This window comes from Haliotis cracherodii, unplaced genomic scaffold, assembly GCF_022045235.1.
Source record: "Haliotis cracherodii isolate W230 unplaced genomic scaffold, xgHalCrac1.p SCAF_9, whole genome shotgun sequence".
In the NCBI taxonomy this organism is placed as follows: Eukaryota; Metazoa; Mollusca; class Gastropoda; order Lepetellida; family Haliotidae; genus Haliotis; species Haliotis cracherodii.
Window position 1 is genome coordinate 44,528,191 of NW_027266343.1, and position 21,970 is coordinate 44,550,160.

The window sequence follows — 21,970 nt, forward strand, 5'->3', positions numbered from 1 at the left end:
GCTTAGGGACGCAACTCTGCATAACAAATTGCGGCGCTTTAGACGACTTGGCTATTTTGGTATGGATTGACGTAGGCCACAATGCGTGTCTGCTCCTGAACAGCCGTTAGTGGCAAGCAGTCGTATTGCATTGTGCTACCAACACGCCACGCTCAATATGTGTACAACGCCCCGAAATGCTTACTCAACTTAGTAAGATGGTTTGGAACCTAGCTACGGGAATCAAAATCCAGAATGGTTGCAACATTTAACACCCTATTGCCAGTCTCCCTGACGTCAAGCAAACTGTACGACTCTCGGAGCTACATTAGCACATCCTTACGCCATTTGTCTTCCGATCCATAATGAAAGAACTCATGTATTAAACTAAAGTTGTGTTTTAGTGCCTTTCTTGTATTTGCATTCAAGATCTTCATGTTTTCTTTCTCATTGCCTCGAACGTCGGTCAAGTCACAGCAATCAGTTCTGGAATGTGTACGAGATGACGGAGACACGTGCAAATCACTCGACTTAAGTGGAACAATGTCTGTTTTGTTTAGAGACTCCTCCTATTACGCATACACGTACAGTATGTTTGAAAGATGTTTTTACATTGTAGGTAACATTGCACCGACGTTGTGAACAGCATCTACTGCAGTAACGATGCTTAGACTGCTACTGTGCCTGTGGTCCATCCCGGTTATTACGTGCGGAAGTGGCTCCAGTAAGTACAGTACTCAATTCCCACAGTATTCAAGAATCTACTCTATATGGTCCGTTAATCTTCAAAGTACTCCCGTCAACGAGCTGTAGCAGGATCACGAGGGGTACGTGTGGTAGTATGCGTCCTGTGTCAGGTTTTATACCACGAGCGGGAATGACGTATGAAACTACAACTACGCCGAGTGATCCTGCTACAACGAATTTATCTTACCGACATGTTTTAATCTGCCATTGTAAGATGTAACAGCTGTTCAATTGAGCTATGGTTAAGTTTTGCTGTCACGTGACTTTCACTGACTCGGCTACAGCATGCGGCGTTTTGCTTCGAAGCGGGGTATAATGGATTTATTCTCCCGCTTAGAAATCTATTTCCCTCCCAGGAGGGATACATATTCTTTTATCAAGATCATATGAACCAATCATATCTCATCATTCTGACATGGAGGTATGACAAAAAAAGTATATCTCGCAAAGTTACTATTCGGGAGACGAGTGACAACGTGTTGTTTTGGAAACTTACAAATTCTGAGATTGTCTGAACTTGGATATTGATATTCAGTCAAATAATCGAATATCATTGATTGGGATTTTAATATTTTCCTTCTTTTGAGCATGAGGCAGTGGTTCCGACACACACATAATTCGTTTGTTGTTGCCTAATCTGTATTAGTACACCGCATGATTTGACGATTGGCACGTGCATTCCTGGTCTGTTATTCTTATCAGCATGTATGTCAGATGCTCCCCGGAAGGTTTCAGACACTCATTTGATGGACATGTACCTGTATTGGAATGTTAAGGCTACTGTCATTTGATGGACATATACCTGTATTGGAATGTTAAGGCTACTGTCATTTGATGGACATACATGTATACCTGTATTGGAATGTTAAGGCTACTGTCATTTGATGGACATATACCTGTATTGGAATGTTAAGGCTACTGTCATTTAATGGACATATACCTGTATTGGAATGTTATAATGCTACTGTGATAACCTAATACTAAGTCAAGTAATTAATTCAGTAACGAGTACGAACAAGGCACGATCTTTTCTAAAGTGCAGTAATTTTTTTGTTAATATCATATAAGTGTTTTGTACGGAGGTATGTGTTTAAAGCGACATATACACAAGGTAGGTTCTTGTAGATACACCTAGGTTTGTGTAGATACGTGTCTATCAATGTAGGGAGATATGTGTTTAAACCGATATATGCACCAGGTAGGTTCTTGCAGATATATCTAGGTTTGTGTAGATACGTGTCTATCAATGTAGGGAGGTATGTGTTTAAACCGATATATACACCAGGTAGGTTCTTGTAGATACATCTAGGTTTGTGTAGATACGTGTCTATCAATGGAGGGAGGTATGTGTTTAAACCGATATATACACCAGGTAGGTTCTTGTAGATACAGCTAGGTTTGTGTAGATACGTGTCTATCAATGTAGGGAGTTATGTGTTTAAACCGATATATGCACCAGGTAGGTTCTTGCAGATACATCTAGGTTTGTGTAGATACGTGTCTATCAATGTAGGGAGGTATGTGTTTAAACCGATATATACACCAGGTAGGTTCTTGTAGATACATCTAGGTTTGTGTAGATACGTGTCTATCAATGTAGGGAGGTATGTGTTTAAACCGATATATACACCAGGTAGGATCTTGTAGATACATCTAGGTTTGTGTAGATACGTGACTGTCTATCAATGTAGGGAGGTATGTGTAGGGAGGTAAACCGACAATACATCAGGTAGGTACTTGTAGATACAGCTTGGTTTATAGGTGAAGCATAATTTCCCCGGGAAAAACATGTATTGTCGGTGTACAGAGATTTCGGGGTATCACATAGACCCAAATAACCGATTGTGATAATAAACCAGTTTCAACAACGTTGACGCATTTATTGAATGATAGGGTGTATTAACACCTGGTCTCTGAAATTAACATATTTGACCTAAAAATACAGTTGTTAAATTATAATTATGAAATATAATAAAAATGAGCCCAGATACGTTCTTCATTTATATATACTGCAGTAATCTAGACTTGCCAAATATTATAGACTTGCATGGGCTGTACATGTATTGGATAGATTTGTTTCAGGGTCTGTGTGGCAGACTAGATGCATGACTAATGCTTCTCTTCGCAGTGAGGTACGATTTTAGACTAACCTACAAGCTACGAGGAATTAGGGATAATAAGTTCCGAACCTTGGCCAGGTGACAACACAGTTGACTGGATAATCCGGCTTTTCGAGATGCGAATATGTTATTCTTCATATTACCCATAGTCCTTTTCCACGAAAATGTTGAAAAATGTGTGCTTCCTTGTCTCTAGTCGAGGCATCACCTCAGTCAGTCTATTGTTGTACCGACATCACATACAATCACGTATAATCATATGTGATGTCATGAACGCCTTCAAAATGAACATTGGATAACGTCATTTTCAACTGTATGCGATAGTAAGTTCATATGACGTCACGTTGCTGTTGGCCACTTTGCAAACAATAAAACAAAGGAACGATGGCCAATAAGCAGGAAACCAAGATGTAAGAAATAAAGTTGAACTACACCTATGTGTTTAAGAAATAAACGACGAGAGAGATTGGTAAATCGTACAATAAAACACTGCAGGGAGAGTAAACCATGGCGCGGCTAAGTTTGGTATTTCTCGCATATTCTCATGATTCTTACGTCGATGAAGTACCTTTTCTCCCAATATTGATGGCCATATCTCGCCACTTTTGGATATGATCGTTCAAGCATTGCATTGCGTTGTAAGCTACATCTTTGGGGAACAACTCACTTGCCTCTCACCAATAATGTCGTCCAAATTACGACGGCCTCGTGTTGCGAGCGTATGTTCGAATATCCAGAAATGACCTAAGTTTAGAACAATGCTTTACTGTGGAATAAACCACGCTTCGTTCTTCATTGTTCTTTACGATTTACGCGTAGCTATCTTATATAGTGTCATAAAGTATAGTGTTTCACGAGGACGCCTGCGTCAGACTGCTTGACGTTCTCGCAGGATAAAGTGCAGTTGGCGAATTTGGATCTTTTAGGGAAGCACCTTAGAATATAATGCTTAGCGAAAACAGACCGATCCACAAGCATCAATTAATTTACACTCCGGCGCAGTGGTGACTTAGCATGGACTCTGGGTAGCAGAGTGCAACCAAACCAGAACGTATGTGCAATTCAGCCAATCAGAGCTCCGTATTTCTTGTGTGACCTTGACCGAGGGAGTCCAAGTTACTTCCGCTGACATTCAGCGGTGTACGAGGTCAGCGAATGTTGACAGCAGTTAAGATATATTAGAGTTTTTAGGTTCATTATTTATTTTAATGTTTCAAACTGAACGTTTGATGCACAAAGCAAGTATCCTTTACATGAATAATTCACGATAATAGGTTGGTCGACGTTTAACTTGCTTTGTGGTCAGGTTCAAGCTGTAAACAATAGCACAATCGGGGAGCAGAGATTTGTTGAAAATGAGGTGAGGTGAACAGGGGTTTAACGTCGCGTTCAAGATTTTTGCACTCACATAGCGACGTGCATGCCGTGTGTGTGAATGTGTGTGCGTGTGTGTAGCTGCTTGTACTTATCTGGACTGATGTCGATTTACAGTGCTAGCCCCCTGAAGTACTATGCCGCAGTTAAACATGAATACCCCACTCAGACACGGTATACTGACTCCAAGCCGACCAGTCCTTGTTTTGGCCCCTAAATATCGAGCGCCAAACATGGACGTCTTTTGGTATGACGCGGCCGGATCTGTCATCAAACTAAACTGAGTTTTATCTACCATGAATATAATTATTTGGGTACTTGTTTCAAACAGTATATAAAGGTGAAAACATAATATCTTATTGATGATAAGACATACATAACGGATATTGACACAATACAATATGACGCACGTCCGTCAATACGTTGAGTGACATACATATACAGGCGTAATAACGGATATTGACACAATACAATGTGACTCACGTACGTTGAGTGAAATACAATGTATATTTTTATGTTCCAAATGCTTTATTTCAAACAGTCGACATTTGTTTCAACAACTTTGTAGTTCATGAGTAAACACTTAAGCTTAAATAGGATCGACTTTCTGAAGACGCTGAAGATCCGGAAAATACATAAAGTCTTCAGATACATGCCTGTGTGTATATGTCATCTGCACATATACTTTTCACACCTGCTGTTACACCAAGCAAAATATCTAGAGTGATATTCTTACTGGGAAACCCCACTTGACCACTGAGAGATCGACCAGTTAGTATGGGTGCGTGTGTGTGAGTGCGCGTGTGTGTGAGTGCGCGTGCGTGCGTGCGTGCGTGCGTGCGTGCATGCGTGTGTGTGCGTGCGTGTGTGTGTGTGAGAGACATGGGTGTAATGGCAATTATTTTTAAAATTGTAGTTGTTTCCATCAAAATCGGTTGATATTTCTATTTGTAGCGTCAAACATTTCCAAATACCCGTATCATGCCAGTGTAATTTCCGGATTATGCATGGAATAGCCAAGGGCCAAAATGTTTGCATTGTAAACTGAATGATAAACATTGTTTAATTTTGTTTTTGTTCCGGCATTTGGTATTGACTTAAGTCATCTTTCACGCTGCTTTTAAAAAAATGCCGTGGCGACCACGAAAATCTACTTCAGTCCCAGAGATTTTAAATGCGGAGATATGCAAGTAAGGCTAGCTCCAGGGTATTAGAGTGAGTGAATGAGTGAGTGATCATGGTTAAGCAATATTCCAGCAATACAACGGCGGAAATGGGCTTCACACATTGTACCCATGTCGGGAATCGAAACCGGGTCTTCGGCGTGACGCGCGAACGCTTTAACCACTAGGCTACCCGGCCGCTCCAAGGGTATTAGATATGCCATGGGCAAACAAATGTTATCCTGTCACCATTGTTTTAAATTCCAACAAGACAAAGAGTCCTGTTTATAAAGTACTTGTCCCTGTGTGTAAGGTTCTGCTCGGACTGCGTCAGGGTTTCTCGCTGATCTTAGTGAACGAAATAAATTGTGTTCTACTGCCCTGGTGAACACGTTCAGTCTCGGCCTAGACAGTGCAGTTGTTGCAATTCCACATGACACAAATCTATTTGCAACACTGAATGACAAGAAGGATGATCTTCCATTTATGTCGAGCAATATTCCTGCAGCTCCAGAATTTGATGGTTATATTTCACTTTTGAGGTACAATCGACCATGATCTTTCCCGGAAGATTATATAAAGCGTCACGTGACTCTTGTGCAAATAGTTACACCATTAAAAGACATTTCCCAATTCGACGCATGACTGACAAAAATAATGTCCGATGCAATTTACTATTTTTACTTGTACCGTATGTTCCCCCGGTTTTTCCAGCTGAACAACTTCCTTTGCCTTTGCATGTGTTTGTGACAGGTACCACCTTTTGGGCAGGAAACTCTCACCTTTTCGCGAACCTGGTATCGTCACTATTTGAAAGTAATTCATAAACACATGCTCATGATATACATGTAGTTGGAATCGCAAAGTCGATTTATCAATGAATGTGGAAAGGGGTTTCTTGCTTTTATTTCCACCCGTTAAGAATCCTAAATGATCATCAAATTACGTTTTTACAAAGCCCAGGGGTTGTATTTCAAACATGGACCGAAAATCTAGATTATGTATCGGTGATTGGTGAAAGGTTTGAACTACATATCACTGAATAATAACAAATTGTGTCCCTGACATTTGTCAACCGCTTATTTGGTATATTTGAGTGTGAGGTGAAATGGTGTTTAACGTTCCGTTTAAGATTATTGCAAAAATATTGCAACGTACATGTACGTGTGTGTGTGGCTGCTTGTACAAGATCAAATTAATGCCGATTTAATTGTGCTAGCTCACTGAGATACCATGCCGCAGTTTAACATGAATACCCCAGTCAGACACAGCATACTGACTCCGAGCCGACCAGTCCTTGTTTTAGCCCTTTAATGCCGAGCGCCACGCAAGGTAACAACAAGTACCATCTTTTGGTATGACGCGGCCAGGCATCGAACCCCCGACCACCCGCTCTCTGGATAGACGCTCTACCATTGGACCACGACGGCGGTCTGATATATTTGAAGTATGAGTGAGTGAGTGAGTGAGTATGGTTTTACGCCGCTTTTAGCAATATTCCAGCAATATCACGGCGGGGGACACCAGAAATGTTTGAAGGATGAAATGAACGTATCAGCATCCATAGTGTTACGATATATATTCGTTCTAATAATCCGCCTGATGTATCTTGCACCGAGATCATGAAATATATAAGTCATGGCCTTCTAGAGTATGTATTTGATTTGTTGCTTAATAGAACTGTATATAAGAAATGTCAACAATATGTTTTGTGTAATATTTGTGTAATAGACGACAAACCGTTTGACGAGGGTTTCAGTTTGACATTTTACGCTAATTTCAGTCGTCTTACTAGGATATAAGTGGTAGGTGGGTATTTAATGTCTGGCAAACACTTTCATTTACAAATAATGCTCATGTCAGATGTAATGAGCACATGGAACAATACTTATTATGTTAGATGCCCTCTATGGTGAAGGCGCGAGTGCGTGTAACGACGACTTGAGTCGGAGCAAAATGGACCGGTGTTTTACGGAAAATAATTTTACCTATAGGTAATATACAGAACTACTTATGACGGTCAACAACGCTACGTTTCGATACCAAACGTGGCCGGCTCTATTGACGTGTACCTGGAATCCCGTGAAACGCCGTGATGCAGATTTGAGACCGTAAAATGGCCATGTACTGGATATCAAAACTTACTGTTTGTAAGTGAGTGAGTTGGTGATCCGCTTCGAACATTTTTTATATATTGTATATATTGCTAATGTAATGTTTACATATGGTATACGGTCTTTACATTGGACGAGAGACTGGTCACATGACCGCGAAGCCGACGTTCATAAGCGTATGAACGTATTCCTGAAATGATGTAAACACTGACGGACTATTTCCACATTCCCCGGGAAACCTTGGTCATTTTTTCTGATCATTTGGACACTTTAATCTTGAACTCAGCGTTTTAGTATACATTGAGAGATTGACTGCATGATCGTTCACGAATATCCTCGCTACGACCCATCCTAATGAACAAAACGAAGAAATGCACATCCAAACTATCTTACTATTCGACTGACACTGGCTGACACTGGCTATCTACAGCAATCTATGAATTTACCCATGTGTCTATTTGATACATCTTTAATTACATTTCAATGGTCAGCCAATTGATCAATGGTTATTAAAACATTTAACCACAGGTTCATTAATAAATACGGAAATATCTCCCGTCATGTTTATCGTGTCGGCCATTTTGACGTCTTGTACTTGATGTAAATGTATTAAGACGCACTGTCATTGTGACTGACTTACTAAGGTAGTAAGCGTTATGATATACATTTGAAAACAGAAATATTAATCATGTGTAGTACAACTTAACATTTTTAACATTTACCTCGGTAAAACAGTGAGTGGAAATTAACGACGATACCGGCGAATTGATATGATTACACTAATCAAGGGCTAAAGTATGCTACCAATTCTGAATATCTTTTTGTCGGCAGTAAATGTAGGGTCAATCTCTGAAAATACATGTTTGATAGAAACAAATAACTCAATTTAAATTAAAAGAAGCCACTAGATTCAATGGGAAATTCAGAAGAAAATCTATACCTGCTTCATTTAGGGCCTTTCCATTACAGAAAGGGCCTGGGCGTAGCGGAAAATAAGGTTCAGGGACTGTGAGACAGACAAGGACGGTCGTGTGCTGGGACATTTTAATGTCGTGACTTGGTGAGGTGAGGTGAAATGGGGTTTAACGTCGCGTCCAAGATTATTGCACTTATAATAGCGACGTGCATGTACGTGTGTGTTTGTGTGGCTTCTTGTACTAATACCGATTTATAGTGCTAGCTCACTGAGATACCATGCGTCAGTTTAACATGAATACCCCACTCAGACACAGCATACTGACTCCGAGCCGACCAGTCCTTGTTTAAGCCCCTAAATGCCGAGCGCCAGTCAGGGCGGACGCTCTACCACTAGACCACGGAGGCGGTCCGTGATTTGGTAGAGATTCAACATATTGGGCACGAACGGGAGTTCAAGCGGAAAACCACAGAAGCACATTCCATCAATGACGTCATTTAACTGACGAAAACATTAATAACGACCCGTGGCAGAATAACATATCTACGAAATTTAAAAAAAAAAATCCGTTTTGAAAGATTTAAATAAATACGTTTACATGATATTATTACGTTGTTATTTAAAGTACATGTAGTTAAAACTTAGACTGATAACAACAACGATGAAAGCAAACGATAGGGTTCTTGAATTATCATTCAAGGACGGTTTTATATAGTTACAAGCTTTTCAAGCACAGCGGTGGGAACACATGAAAGTCCTACCTTTCTGCATGGATACTGTCCATGTTATGACTAATCGTTTCATCTGATACTTTGATGACGACCACCTGGGTTGTTCGCGAAGTCTTATCGCTGGTGATTTGTGCGTTTATTCCAGCCTTCAGAGGTATTCTGCTTGCACTTCACAAAATTATAATTACTTTCATAGAGTTGTTCCACGCAGGTACTGGAGCCACCTGTCTTGTATTTCATGCTCTTCAAATATCAAATGTCATCTGCAAAACCAATGCTTCCAGTAACCCAGATTTTGCCCAAGTTATCAGCGACATAAAATATAACATTCAAGATGGTGGAAAATGCGAAAGCGTCAAACTGAAGCATGAAGCCGTGAGAACATCGTAGGGATGAGTTATTATGTCTAGACTAGGGTAACGTGGTTCGTCATGCCTTGGTCGTTAAAGGTGTGTTTTTATTCAAAGTGGGTTTAATCAACGAAAACAAGTTAATCCGGAGGGTACCGTTCCCAATGAGATTGTAGAATTACAAATTTGTACTCAGTAATGTCCCATTGATACTATACAGACGTTAACTGTTGTAATCGTTGATGATTCACTATTTTGGGGGGATAGGAGTAAATATAAGTGCCAAAACCGTTACCATAGCCTAGGAAATCTCTGCAAAAAGCAAAATCGATTGTACGATTCCGACACTGCTTGAGTATGTGATTATTAATCATTGTAAAATAGTGATCATACCGGGAGGAAGGTGAGCAACGCAGGTTCCAATCAAATCAGTGGGAATATGGATTGATAGATCCAGCTGTAACTGCTCATAAGAACCAGGAGCATCAGTCGCTGTTGATAAGGGACATGTATTCCTATTTTGACATGACCATGTGTTCCCGTGTTTTTTTCAGGTGAACAATTGACTTGCCATTGCATGTATTTGTGACGGGTGCCACCGTTGGGGCAAGATATGTTCACCTTTTTACGAACATCTGGTATCATCAATATTTCATAGTGATTCATAAACACATGCTCTTTAAATAGTCGGAATCGTACAATCAACGCGATTTCCTTAAAATTTGATGTTTTAGGGGGACTTGCCTTGGGCCAACTGACAGTCCCAGCACGATTAATGTAACTAAAGTTATTCCAGCACGGCTTTATTTGTATGTTAACTAAATTGTATGATACGTATCCATCAAAGTATTATTTCACTAACGACACAGATACAGTGTTGAACCTCCATACATGGCAACAACTACCATGTGGAGACTTACACCGGAAGTGCTCACTTGGCCAGTAAATGTTTTTTGTGGGTTTGTGGTGTTCTCTAAGATCAGTGAGGTACTCTGTTGCCAGTCCATGCAGAACCTTAAACACAGGGACAAGGACTTATAATAAATACTCTAGAAGGCCGTGATTTATATATTTCATTATGATACTTTACATTGGCAGATTAATTAGAGCAAATACTATTATATATAATAATACTATGGGTGCTGGTAAGTTCATTTACACTTCAACTATACCAAGTAATCGACTGTTATAAGTCTGGGACATAATTTGTCATTATTTAGAGATGTGGTTCAAACTTTTCACCAATCATCTATACATAATCTAAATTTTCCGTGGTTTCTTTTCGGTCCATGTTTGAAATACAGCCCCGAGGCTTTTGAAAATTCATTATACGTAACTTCTGTTACGATTCAAACTATCATGATCAAGTGTTTATGATTCACTATCAATGCCATACATGGCAACAACTACCAATTCCAGACCTGACCTGTTCACCTGAGCAGTAGAGCATGGTGCCCCTTTAAAATTCTGGTGTGTGTCTTGTGTATGCAAAGTCTTACACAAGGGGACAAGTTCTTTAAACTCGACTCCTTGTCTCGTTGGAAGTTAAAACTATGGTGACAGGATAATATTTGTTTGTGCATTGTATATATAATACCCTGGGGTAAGCTTTGCTCGCATCTCTCCATATTGAAAATGTCTGGGACTGAAGTTGCGGTTCGGGGTCGCCACGGCATTTTGTTTCAAACCTTGTCACACACACACGCGCGCGCACGCACGCACGCATGCACATACACACACGCCCGCACGAGCTCAAAAACAATATTTAATGGCCGATATCTTAGTGGTCTGGTGGGGTTTCCTGGGAAGAATATGTCTCCATGACTCTTGATATATTGTTTGTGTAAAAGAAGGTGAGATAAATATATGTGCAGATGACATCTTCAGCGTCTTCAGAAAGTCGATCCTTTTCAAGCTGAAGTGTTTACTCAAAGACATGAACTACAACGATCTTGTTGAAACATTATGTCGACTGTTTGAAATATAGCTTTTGGAACATACATTGACATACATTGTATGTCACTCAACGTGTGGACGGACGTGAGTCACTCTGTATTGTGTAATCCGTTATTACACCTGTATATGTATGTCACTCAACGTATTGACGGACGTGCGTCACATGGTAATGCATCAATATCCGTTACATACACTTGTACATGTTTTCTCATGTCAACACGACGCTTTTCAGATTAAACACACACACTCAAACATATCCATTCCCCATGTTATTCAACCAACACTATCTCACTTCAGTGTATGCCATACAATATCCATATGCATCTACTCAAGCATGGTCGATGCGGCATCATTACTCCAACCAGTTGTCCAACCTACAAGAATGCCTCCATTCAATACCATTGTGTACCTCTCTGAAATCATGTGTGTTGAAACACTTGCACTTTGTGGCACTCTGGAGACAAAAGTGTGTATTATATCTCTCGAATTCATGGTTCACTCATCACTAGCGTGCTGCAGGTGAGAATGTGTCCGGTGAGAACAGTGAGGAGGAGGAATAGCTGCGATATCTCTGATGCGACAATAAACCTTCACTCAGCCAGCCCTTCCCTGTATGAATGTTGTGGGTGTCCCGCGAAGCGGAGCTGGTGGTTAATCAAAGGAACAGTTTTGTGCGCCCAAAAGGTGTATTCTTACAACAAATACCTTTTGTGTGGTAAAACACTCCTCTAACAACTACCCCGTTTCAAAATTCCAATCCCATGAATAACAAAGAAATGAAGTGAAGCAGACATTTCATGAATGAGATCCGTTTACACTTTTTATACTGCCAAAAAGTACCCAAAGTTTCACAATAATTACATTCAATGTAGTTAAACTCAGTTGTGTTTGATGACAGATCTTCTGAAAACCCAATATGAACACAAATCCACAAATATCTCGGGATGAGCCTTCCATTAGTTGGACCTTAATTGGCACGATAACAACTTAGGAAGGAAGGGGTTTATTGAAAAGAACGCGAAAAATAGTCATGTAGGATTGGACACTTTCTTATTGGCGAGTTATGCCTCACCATTGACAGAAGGTCCGTCTCATAAGAAAAGTGACAAAACCCTTTCAATAATCACGAGAAATCTCTGCTAAAAGTAGAATATTCTCTACGCTTACTTTTATATCATAAGCATGTGTTTAAGGATCACTATCAAATAGCGATGATATCAGGTGTTCACGAAAAGAAGAGCGTATCCTGTCCCATCGGTGGCATCCGTCGCAAACACATTCAAAGGCAAGTCAATTATTCACCGAAAAACACGAGAACATAATCAGGTACAAGTCAAAATAGGCAATTGCGTCGGACATATTGTCACTGATGCGTCAAAAGTGGAAAGGTCCTCATCGTGCCTACCATCAAACTGTGTGCATATATCTAAATATTATAAAACAGATGAGTCGGTTTTGGTGGTCTCTTCTATTTTCTGGCCCCGCTGGGTAGCCCAGTAGAAGGGAATTGACAATTTGACTCTTATTGAACGGCATAAGATCATCGTTATACCTAGAGCTAACGTTCAACTTCTTGGCCAAATTCCCTTTGATTTGGCCAATCTGAGTAAAAATTTTGACCCGTATGCATAAAGAAAGAGGTCATCAAGGAGATGAGCACAATTGGTGCCCATGGATGATGTCTATGAGGAATTCACATAGTTCACATATTGCTTTATCAGTGAACTTCAAATGACATTTGCTTTCATTTTTCGCAAATTGTCCTGACCCTTCAAGATGGAGAAAGTGACTATGCTTGTTGTAAAAGGCGACTAACGGGATCGGGTGGTCAGGCTCGCTGACTTGGTTGATGCATGTCATCGATCCCAGTTGCGTGGATCGATGCTCATGATATTAATCACTGGATTGTCCTGTCCAGACCTCGATTATTTACAGACCACCGTCATATAGCTGGAATATTGCTGAGTACGGCGTTAAACAACAAACCAACCAACCAACTACATTTCAAGGAATGACTTTCCCCCTTAATTTGTCACATGTGACATTGATGTACAAAGTTGATAAATCAAATGTTTTGACAGAATTTAACTTGGCTCTTTTCTGAGATTGCAAAACCTCAAGCAATCCTTTAAATCCTTGAGAATCCACAGTGTAATATTAATTCTATTTGTCTTTAACTAACATGGGCTGTCCACCATGACGCCGTCCTTGTTCGCAAACATGTAAATGTCATTTAGCCCCCTGAGACAGTCAGAGAAATAAATCAGAAACGCTTGGTGGGATATGACGGAAACGACAAGACGATGCTCTGTCATATTGTTCCAAAAGGACAAATAGATGTCAACTGTCGGCAGCGCGCTATCATGTCGCTTGTAAACTGCGGCGCAAAAGAAAGTTTACACATATGTTTGATTGAGACTAGAAATGAAACAAACAAGAAATGGTTCATATTATTGCAGGAGTAATGTATTTGATACAGGGATCATAGTTGTGTTTTGGACCTAACGTTTGCAGTGTTAGGGGATTTTTTCCCTCCTCGTAACGTTATCAAATAACGCTTTGATGACGTTTTTTTGTTGTCAAAACCAATTTCCAAGAGTATACATTTTTTTGCCCGGCATTGTATGATGCACAAAGAGTAATGGTTGTTTATTGCAATATATCAAGGAACCATTCTAAGCTATAGATCATTATCACTGCCATTCGAATCTTTGCAAAGTGATTTTCTTACTATTGTCGGGTAAACAAAATCATAGAGAGAAACTTAGAGCAATATGAATGTTTGTGTCTTTTTTTCAATTTAACAAATACAAAACGATCCATTAAGTTATATGTGCAATGCTGGGCTTGTTAAGATCCCACATTATATTTATCGAAGCATAGTTGTAATTTAATATAATTTATATGAGTATCTGTGGTGTCATTGTTAACCTGTCTCTATTCCATGACTGCATCAAGGCGTGGTCCCTCATAGTCGAGGTAGTCAAATGAAACTTGTAATCTTATGATCGAATATTGACAACAAACATGGAAATTATCCAATTATCCATAACACTATCCAATTATCCAATACACTGACGTCACACCTGGCCCACATAACATGACATGACTAGGGCGGTCAATCTGCAGGCAAACATCATTGGTATCACATCACCCAAAACAACCGCATTATTGACAACATACATATATAACACGGGAATTGTACATACGCTGACACTGGGTAATATCGGTAGCATCTTTCCTGTAAAAGGCAGTTGGTATTATTGTTGAAGGTTTGAAAAACGGCCCACTTAAATGTTTTACAGAATGTTCAGTTTGAGGGGGTTGCGATGAATAATATATTCACCCCGTCTGGCAAATTTGTTCAGGGGATTTGAGGTTTCATATCCCAGTAGATAAACTTTTCAAACCAACCAGTTTGAAGTTCTAACTATTGAAAATCAACTAGGATGTATCAGAAACCTCTAAACAGACGCTCAGAGGGACTGGTGTGATGTTTAAATGTTTTTAATAATACATGAAATACAATCTGTAATGTCACGATAGCCAGTTTAATGTGTGTAAAGGGGGCGAACGTTGCGGTGATGGCACATGTCAAACTAACCATACTGGGTATGGAGCGGACACTGTTGATCATTGTTTATTTGTCTTAAGATGGCATATACATATAAAAACATACAAGACATAAACATGCCAACTCCCAGCCTTCTTGGGCTTATAAGACATGAACATTAAAATACAAATCGTAAGACAAGAAAGACAAAAAAAAATGATAATGATAATAATAATATACACAACACAATACATACTAAAAAGACACACATACGCACACACACTCACACAAACACACCAACACACACCCGCACGCACAAAGAGCATACACAGGCACATACCAAATGCACAAACAGGTGTGCGTAATAAAATGCACGCGTGCGCTCACGTGGTATCGTACATATCATTATACAAGCTCATGCACGCATGTACATACAAAAACAACTTCCTGCGGGCTTAAGGATCCTACTCCGGGTGCTTCGAGCCAGCGAATAAATACAGCGAGGGCTGCTAATGGGAACCTGTACTCTCACAAGAACAGTTGACATTGCTGCAGTTAGTTTGTTGTTTAACGCCACACTCGGCAATATTCCAGCTATATGACGGCGGTCTTTAAATAATCGAGTCTGGACCAGATAATCAAGAAATAGATATCATGAGCATCGTTCTACACAAATGGGATATGATGACATGCATCAACCAAGTCAGCAAGCCTGACCACCCGATCCCGTTAGACGCGTCTTACGACAAGCATAGTCGTCTTTTACAGCAATAAAAGACCTATTCTACCCCGGATCTTCACGGGTGTTGCGTTAGTAAGTTTCAGTCTTCGAAAAAACAAACAAATGAATAAAATCGCCTTCCGTATCCTCGATGTGGAAAGAAATCAGTTTCCAAACATGAAGACCAGATAAAGCCCCTTGATCGACGACGGACAACACGATTGGTCAGATGTAGAGGATATTTTTAGGAGAACTAAGTTGCCAGCTATGGAATATGTCGGATACAACAAACACGACCTCTCCTCCCTTTAAATCCCGAGTTGACAGGTATCTATGAGGGACAATGGGGGTAGCTTGGTGTTTAACAAGTTCGCTCGCCACGCCGAAGTCCAAGGTTCGATTCCCAACATGAGTAAAATAAGTGACGCTCATTTCTGAGGTCCCCACGGTGGTTTTGCTAAATATTGTAAAAATTGGCGTAAACCCATACTCACTCACCCATTGTTATCAAAGTATTTTGACCATGTACTAAATTGTCGTGTACGTCTTGTCCGTGATATATGTCTTCATTGATACTTACATTCACGGCCACTCCCTTGAACACTATACGGCAAACGTTGCACCCACAGGCAGGTGATATCAAACCCTTGAAAGTTGGGCAACAGAAACTTGAACACCATCCACGTGTGGTACAGGAAGGTGTTTCTATACTCCGTCACGGGATTGGTTATGCAGTCAGTTGTAAGATATTGTCTACTGTACCACAGCTGCTTACATATGTCAGTAGGCCCATATAACCTGTGACATATATATTTGTCCCTCGTCAAGGACATGGGTACATTAAACTCCGCCACTGCGCCACTGCGATGAACAACATGTTCAGAACCCAACGTGAATTACAAGTCTTAGAACATATCCCCAGGTGCGTTATGATTTCAAAATGCCTTTTCTATTAATACTCGCTCCGGTAATTGCAAGTATCAGGCACTGAAGACCCCTTCAGATCTGAGTTGCTGTTTTATAATATATGACACGAGACTCACGCATATTGGACAGTTTCAGACTTGACGTGCTGATGATAATCAAGACGCGGTACATGAAAAAGCTTTTCAATCATTTGAATTTGGTGATTTGATAACTGGTGCATGTTATAATCATCGCAAAACACATCTTAACGAAAGACAATGTCGTCATATCATGTCGCCCGGTTTTGCAACGCTTTTGGACAAACAACTTCCCTGATGAAAACACACATCCATGCAAAGAAACAGAATTGCTTTGGCGGTTACTGACAAGTTTCAAATCTTTTTTGCAGTATCGTCTACTGTTTCCCCCCTCTGGTATATAATATATATTATTGATATATCACGTTAGTGTGGTTTGACTACTAACGCAAAAAACATTCCTGGACTAAACCAGAACATCGATATCCTTTACGTTGTCCGATAAAATCGATAAAAAACATTTCTATAATATATCATAAGAAATTTCTACCGAAAGCAGAGTCCATTGTACGATTCATGGGCATGTGTTTATGAATCACTATCAAATAGTGATGATACCAGGTGTTTGCGAAGGGGTGAGGATATATTGCCCTACCATTGACACATGTCACAAACACTTGCAAAGGCAAGTCAATTGTTCACCTGAAAAAAAAGGAACATGTGGTATGATAATATACTCAAGCAGTGCGCCCGAACGGGATACATACTCAATTAGCGTTGGATACACTCTCATTGGCGTTTTATGTCTCACTAATGACAGGAGGTCCGTCTAATGAATAAAACTGACACAACCCTTTCCATTCGCATAAGAAATATACTCTTCCAAAAAAGAAACGCATAGGTGTTTTGAGAATTTCAATCAGATCCCCCCCCCCCCCCCCCCCCCCCCCAGCAATCGTCATAAAGACAATTCTTTTATTTGATTGCCGTTAGTCATGTCATGTTTGTTGTGTATTGCGCGCAAACACATCTCAAAATGTTTTTTTTGTAAACGTTTATCAGCAAAAATGCAAAGGATACATGGGAATTGCTTTCAGAAAAAGTTTTCAGCACAATGCACGTGCAATGTGTTGGAAACAAGAGCAGAGTCACTGACTATAAAAGACCGTACAAAATTCATCAGTTCATTACGAATTTTCTGACGTGAATGGAGATAGAAAATGCCAAGTTTAACTGCAGCTGACTGAAGTATCGCCATTGAAGCAGGGGAGTCCCAGTCTGCCGTTGCAAGACACTTCAACGTTCACCAAAGCACGATTTCGACTATGGGATCGATATACGCGCACTAATTCGACTCAAGATCATTCCGGAAGTGGAAGACCAAGAATGGCCACCCCTGCTCAGGATCGGTACATCCGGTTGTATCACCATCGGAATCGATTTGCTACAGCAACGGACACTGCAGGATATGCCTGGTATGCGAAGAATTTCCGACCAAACCATCAGAAATCATTTGAGGGAAGTGGGAATTCGAGCGAGACGACCAAAAGTTGGACCTGTCTTGCGACGTCTACACCGTCAACGACGTGTCCGGTGGTGCAACAGGGTACAGGCATGGGATCTCAGGAACTGGCGACGCGTTTGGTTCAGTGATGAGTCCCGTTTTCTTCTTCAACGACGGGATGAAAGCCGACGTGTATACCGACGTCGACATGAACGTTTTGCGCCGAGCTGCGTTCGACAGGTGGACCGATTTGGTGGAGGGAGTGTCATGGTGTGGGGAGCCATATCCTACACGGGTAGATCACAGTTAGTGGTTGTCCAGGGCAATATTACAGCAAACCGATACATAGCAAACCCCCTCCAAACTTTGGACCGCCAGAGGGAGTTGTTCCAACATGACAACGCTCGACCCCACACACCACATGCAACAGTTAATTTCCTTGTTAATGAGAACATCAATGTCCTTCCATGGCCATCCAAATTTCCTGATCTCAACCCGATTGAACATTTGTGGGACGATCTTGATCGACGCGTCCGTCAACGTCACCAGCGTCCCCACACACTGGCACAACTCGCCAACGCCTTACAGGAGGAATGGCGAAGAGTTCCCCAGGAAAAAATCCGACGACTTGTGCAATCTGTGCCAAGGAGGTGTCGAGCAGTGACGGCTGCAAGAGGGGGTGTGACCAGGTACTGACCATGACGCCCCCTTGTGGCTACACATGTGCAATGACTGAACTGAATTAATGCTGACAATGACGACAATGCTTTTGTCGATCACTGTGTCTAATTTCATTTGATTGTGTTCACGCATAATCTGTGTAGATACTTTTACATCCGCTTAATAAATATACTTATTTTTTAACTATGCGTTTCTTGTTTTGAAGTGTGCATTTGCTGGAAGCAGAACCCATTGTACGATTCCGACTATATCATGAGCATGTGTTTATAAATCACCATCAAATAGTAATGATACCAGGTGTTTGAGAAAATGCGAGCGTATCCTGCCCCAGCGGTGGCACCCGTCACAAACACATGCAAAGGTAAGTCAATTGTTCACCTAAAAAACAAGGGAACATGTGTTGGGTAAAGCAGTCTACCTACAACTACCCATTTTCGAAAATCCTAAGAAAATATCCTAAAGGAAAACAGACGCTGCTTCAATAAGAAAAGTTTTCCACTTTTAATGCTGCTTGAAATGATAGCACAAAGCTTTACGGCAGGTGGTCGCGAAAAGGTGAGTGTATCCTGCTCCACCGGTGGCGCAGGTCCAAAACACATACAAAGGCAAGTCAAGAGTTCACCTGAAAAAAGACAAGGGGACACATGGTACAGGTCAAAGAGGGAATAGCATCGGACATAATTTTGTCACCAATGCGACAAATGTGGAAATGTCCTACACAAGTCTGGTATGAGATACACACATGTAGAATTGGCACGAAGCGTCTGCCTATAACGTGGACTTCGCCAGTGTTTACATATGACTTGCCTATTTAATTTGGTCTGTGTTTACATATTATTTGTCTATTGAATGGTACCCATATTTACGAATGACTTGTCTGCTGAATTTGGCCCGTGTGAACATACGATGTGCCTTTTGAATTTGGTTCGTGTTCAATAGTATCTGCCCAATGAAAGGAGCTCGTATTTACGTATGATTTGCCTATTTTATTTGATCCGTGTTACACTGGCTTGTCCATTGAAGTTCGCCCGTCAGTGAATTGTCTGCTCGTGTGTACACATAATTTTCTATAGAATTTGGTCCATGTTTACATATTTATCTGCCTATTGAACGGTGCCCGTGTTTAATATATGACATGTCTATTGAATTTGGCCTCTTACTTTCATGCTTGTTGCGAATGACGTGTCGGTTGGATTTGGCCCGTGATACATATTACACGCTTGGTGAATTTGGCCCGTGATACATATTACATGCCTGGTGAATTTGGCTCGTGATACATATTACATGCCTGGTGAATTTGGCCCGTGATACATATTACATGCCTGGTGAATTTTGCCCGTGATACATATTACATGCCTGGTGAATTTGGCTCGTGATACATATTACATAACTGGTGAATTTGGCCCGTGATACATATTACATGGCTGGTGAATTTGGCCCGTGATACATATTACATGCCTGGTGACTTTGGCCCGTGAAACATATTACATAAATGGTGACTTTGGCCCGTGATACATAATACACAATTTAACTCGTGATGAGATATGACACATCCATTTGGGCGACTAACGGGATCGGGTGGTCAGGCTCGATGACTAGGTTGAAGCATGTCATCCATCCCAATAGCGTGAATCAATGCTCATGATATCAATCATTGGATTGTCTGGTCCAGTCTCGACTATTTACAGACCACCGTCATATAGCTGGAATATTGCTCAGTACGGCGTAAAACAACAAACCAAACCAAAACCATAACATTTGTTCCACGAGGTATATCACTGTAACTGTGTAAGCCCTGTTAATAATGTGTAGTACAAAGAAAACCTTCTGCTTTAATGGCGCAGTATATGTTAGAGCAATTATAACTGGACAAAATAAGTCATTGTCGTTAGACTCTGACGTCACGATTTCACTGATCGGTTTGACAAGCTTAGATACATACGCATACCTATAAACCTAATTTCTATACGTTGAATTCAACTGAAATCCGTAAATAGTTGTTAGAGTTGCTATGTTTGTATGATACTTGTTGTTAACAGGAAAAAGAATCCTTGGTTTTAACCAGAAATTGCAATGGTTCGGACTGGTACACTTCCGGGAACTGTTGGAGCTGTTGTATTCAATATGGGGTGTTCTCGCTGTGCCGGCAGCTATTGTTCAGAGTAATTTAGCTAATCCACCCTTCAATATAGCGACTCCGTCCCGTGTTAGAGTATTAAGTGTGAGATTCCTCTCTATTCTTGCGCGGTGCCTGTTTCTGAGTATCATCCTCTTCACCCACAAACAGAGTTGTACAGAACCACGCTACCATCATACAGAGAAGATACTCCTGTGTCTTACCGTAAAGCGCGCCTATGCGTGTCGTAAGAGGCGACTAGTGGGATCGGGTGGTCAGGCTGGCTGACTTAGTTGATGCATGTCATCGTATCTCAGGTGGATAGATCGATGCTCAAGATATCAATCACTGAATTGTCTGTCCAGAATCGATTATTTACTGACCGCGTGTGGCGTTAAACAACAAACGAAGAAACAAACAAAACCCGTGTGTGTGTCCAACTCAAGTAACTCCACAACATTCAACTATCGCTACCCTGCTGCAAATATTGAAAGGCGTGATTCTCACATTGCCCAGAGGCATGTGGTCAGATATCCTTTAATCAGTCCCTACAAGCCTTACCTTCTGAGTGAGTTCTCCCACTCGTCCTTGTGAGTTTTCCATCCCTCTGAGTGTAAAACAAAAGTGGTTCCTACTTTCTAAAACAATTCTTTTTACAGAAAGTATTATGAATTTTCAAATATTTCCAATATCTTGCAATATTATGTTATTCCTCAGACAGAACTGTATTTTAAGACCGGATAGGAACATGCACTCTTATGACAATAATGGTCATACTAATGTCACCCAAATGTTCAGTCCATCCCGATAAGGTCAAAGCTATTAATCATTGTCTATGTCGTTTCTATTGACTCCCAACATGGCACGGTTAAAGTGCTCAAGCTACCAAATATTAAAAGGATGGAATATAGGACTGATAAAACAATAAATTTAACATTTCATTCAGTAACCAGGTAACGGACAAAAGACCTTTTGAAGTACTGGCCGTGCTTGTCTCTTCA

General features: G+C 40.7%; 1 protein-coding gene across 1 annotated transcript in view; it reads left to right on the plus strand.

The window, feature by feature from the left end:
* The window catches only part of LOC139452101 (uncharacterized), a 51,282-nt gene that overhangs the window by 11,546 nt on the left and 17,766 nt on the right, over positions 1-21,970 (plus strand). Inside the window, exon 2 of the mRNA XM_071233419.1 lies at positions 599-703. Coding sequence (XP_071089520.1) covers positions 643-703 — 61 coding nt within the window. The 5' untranslated portion in view covers positions 599-642. The remainder of the gene's footprint in view (positions 1-598; positions 704-21,970) is intronic.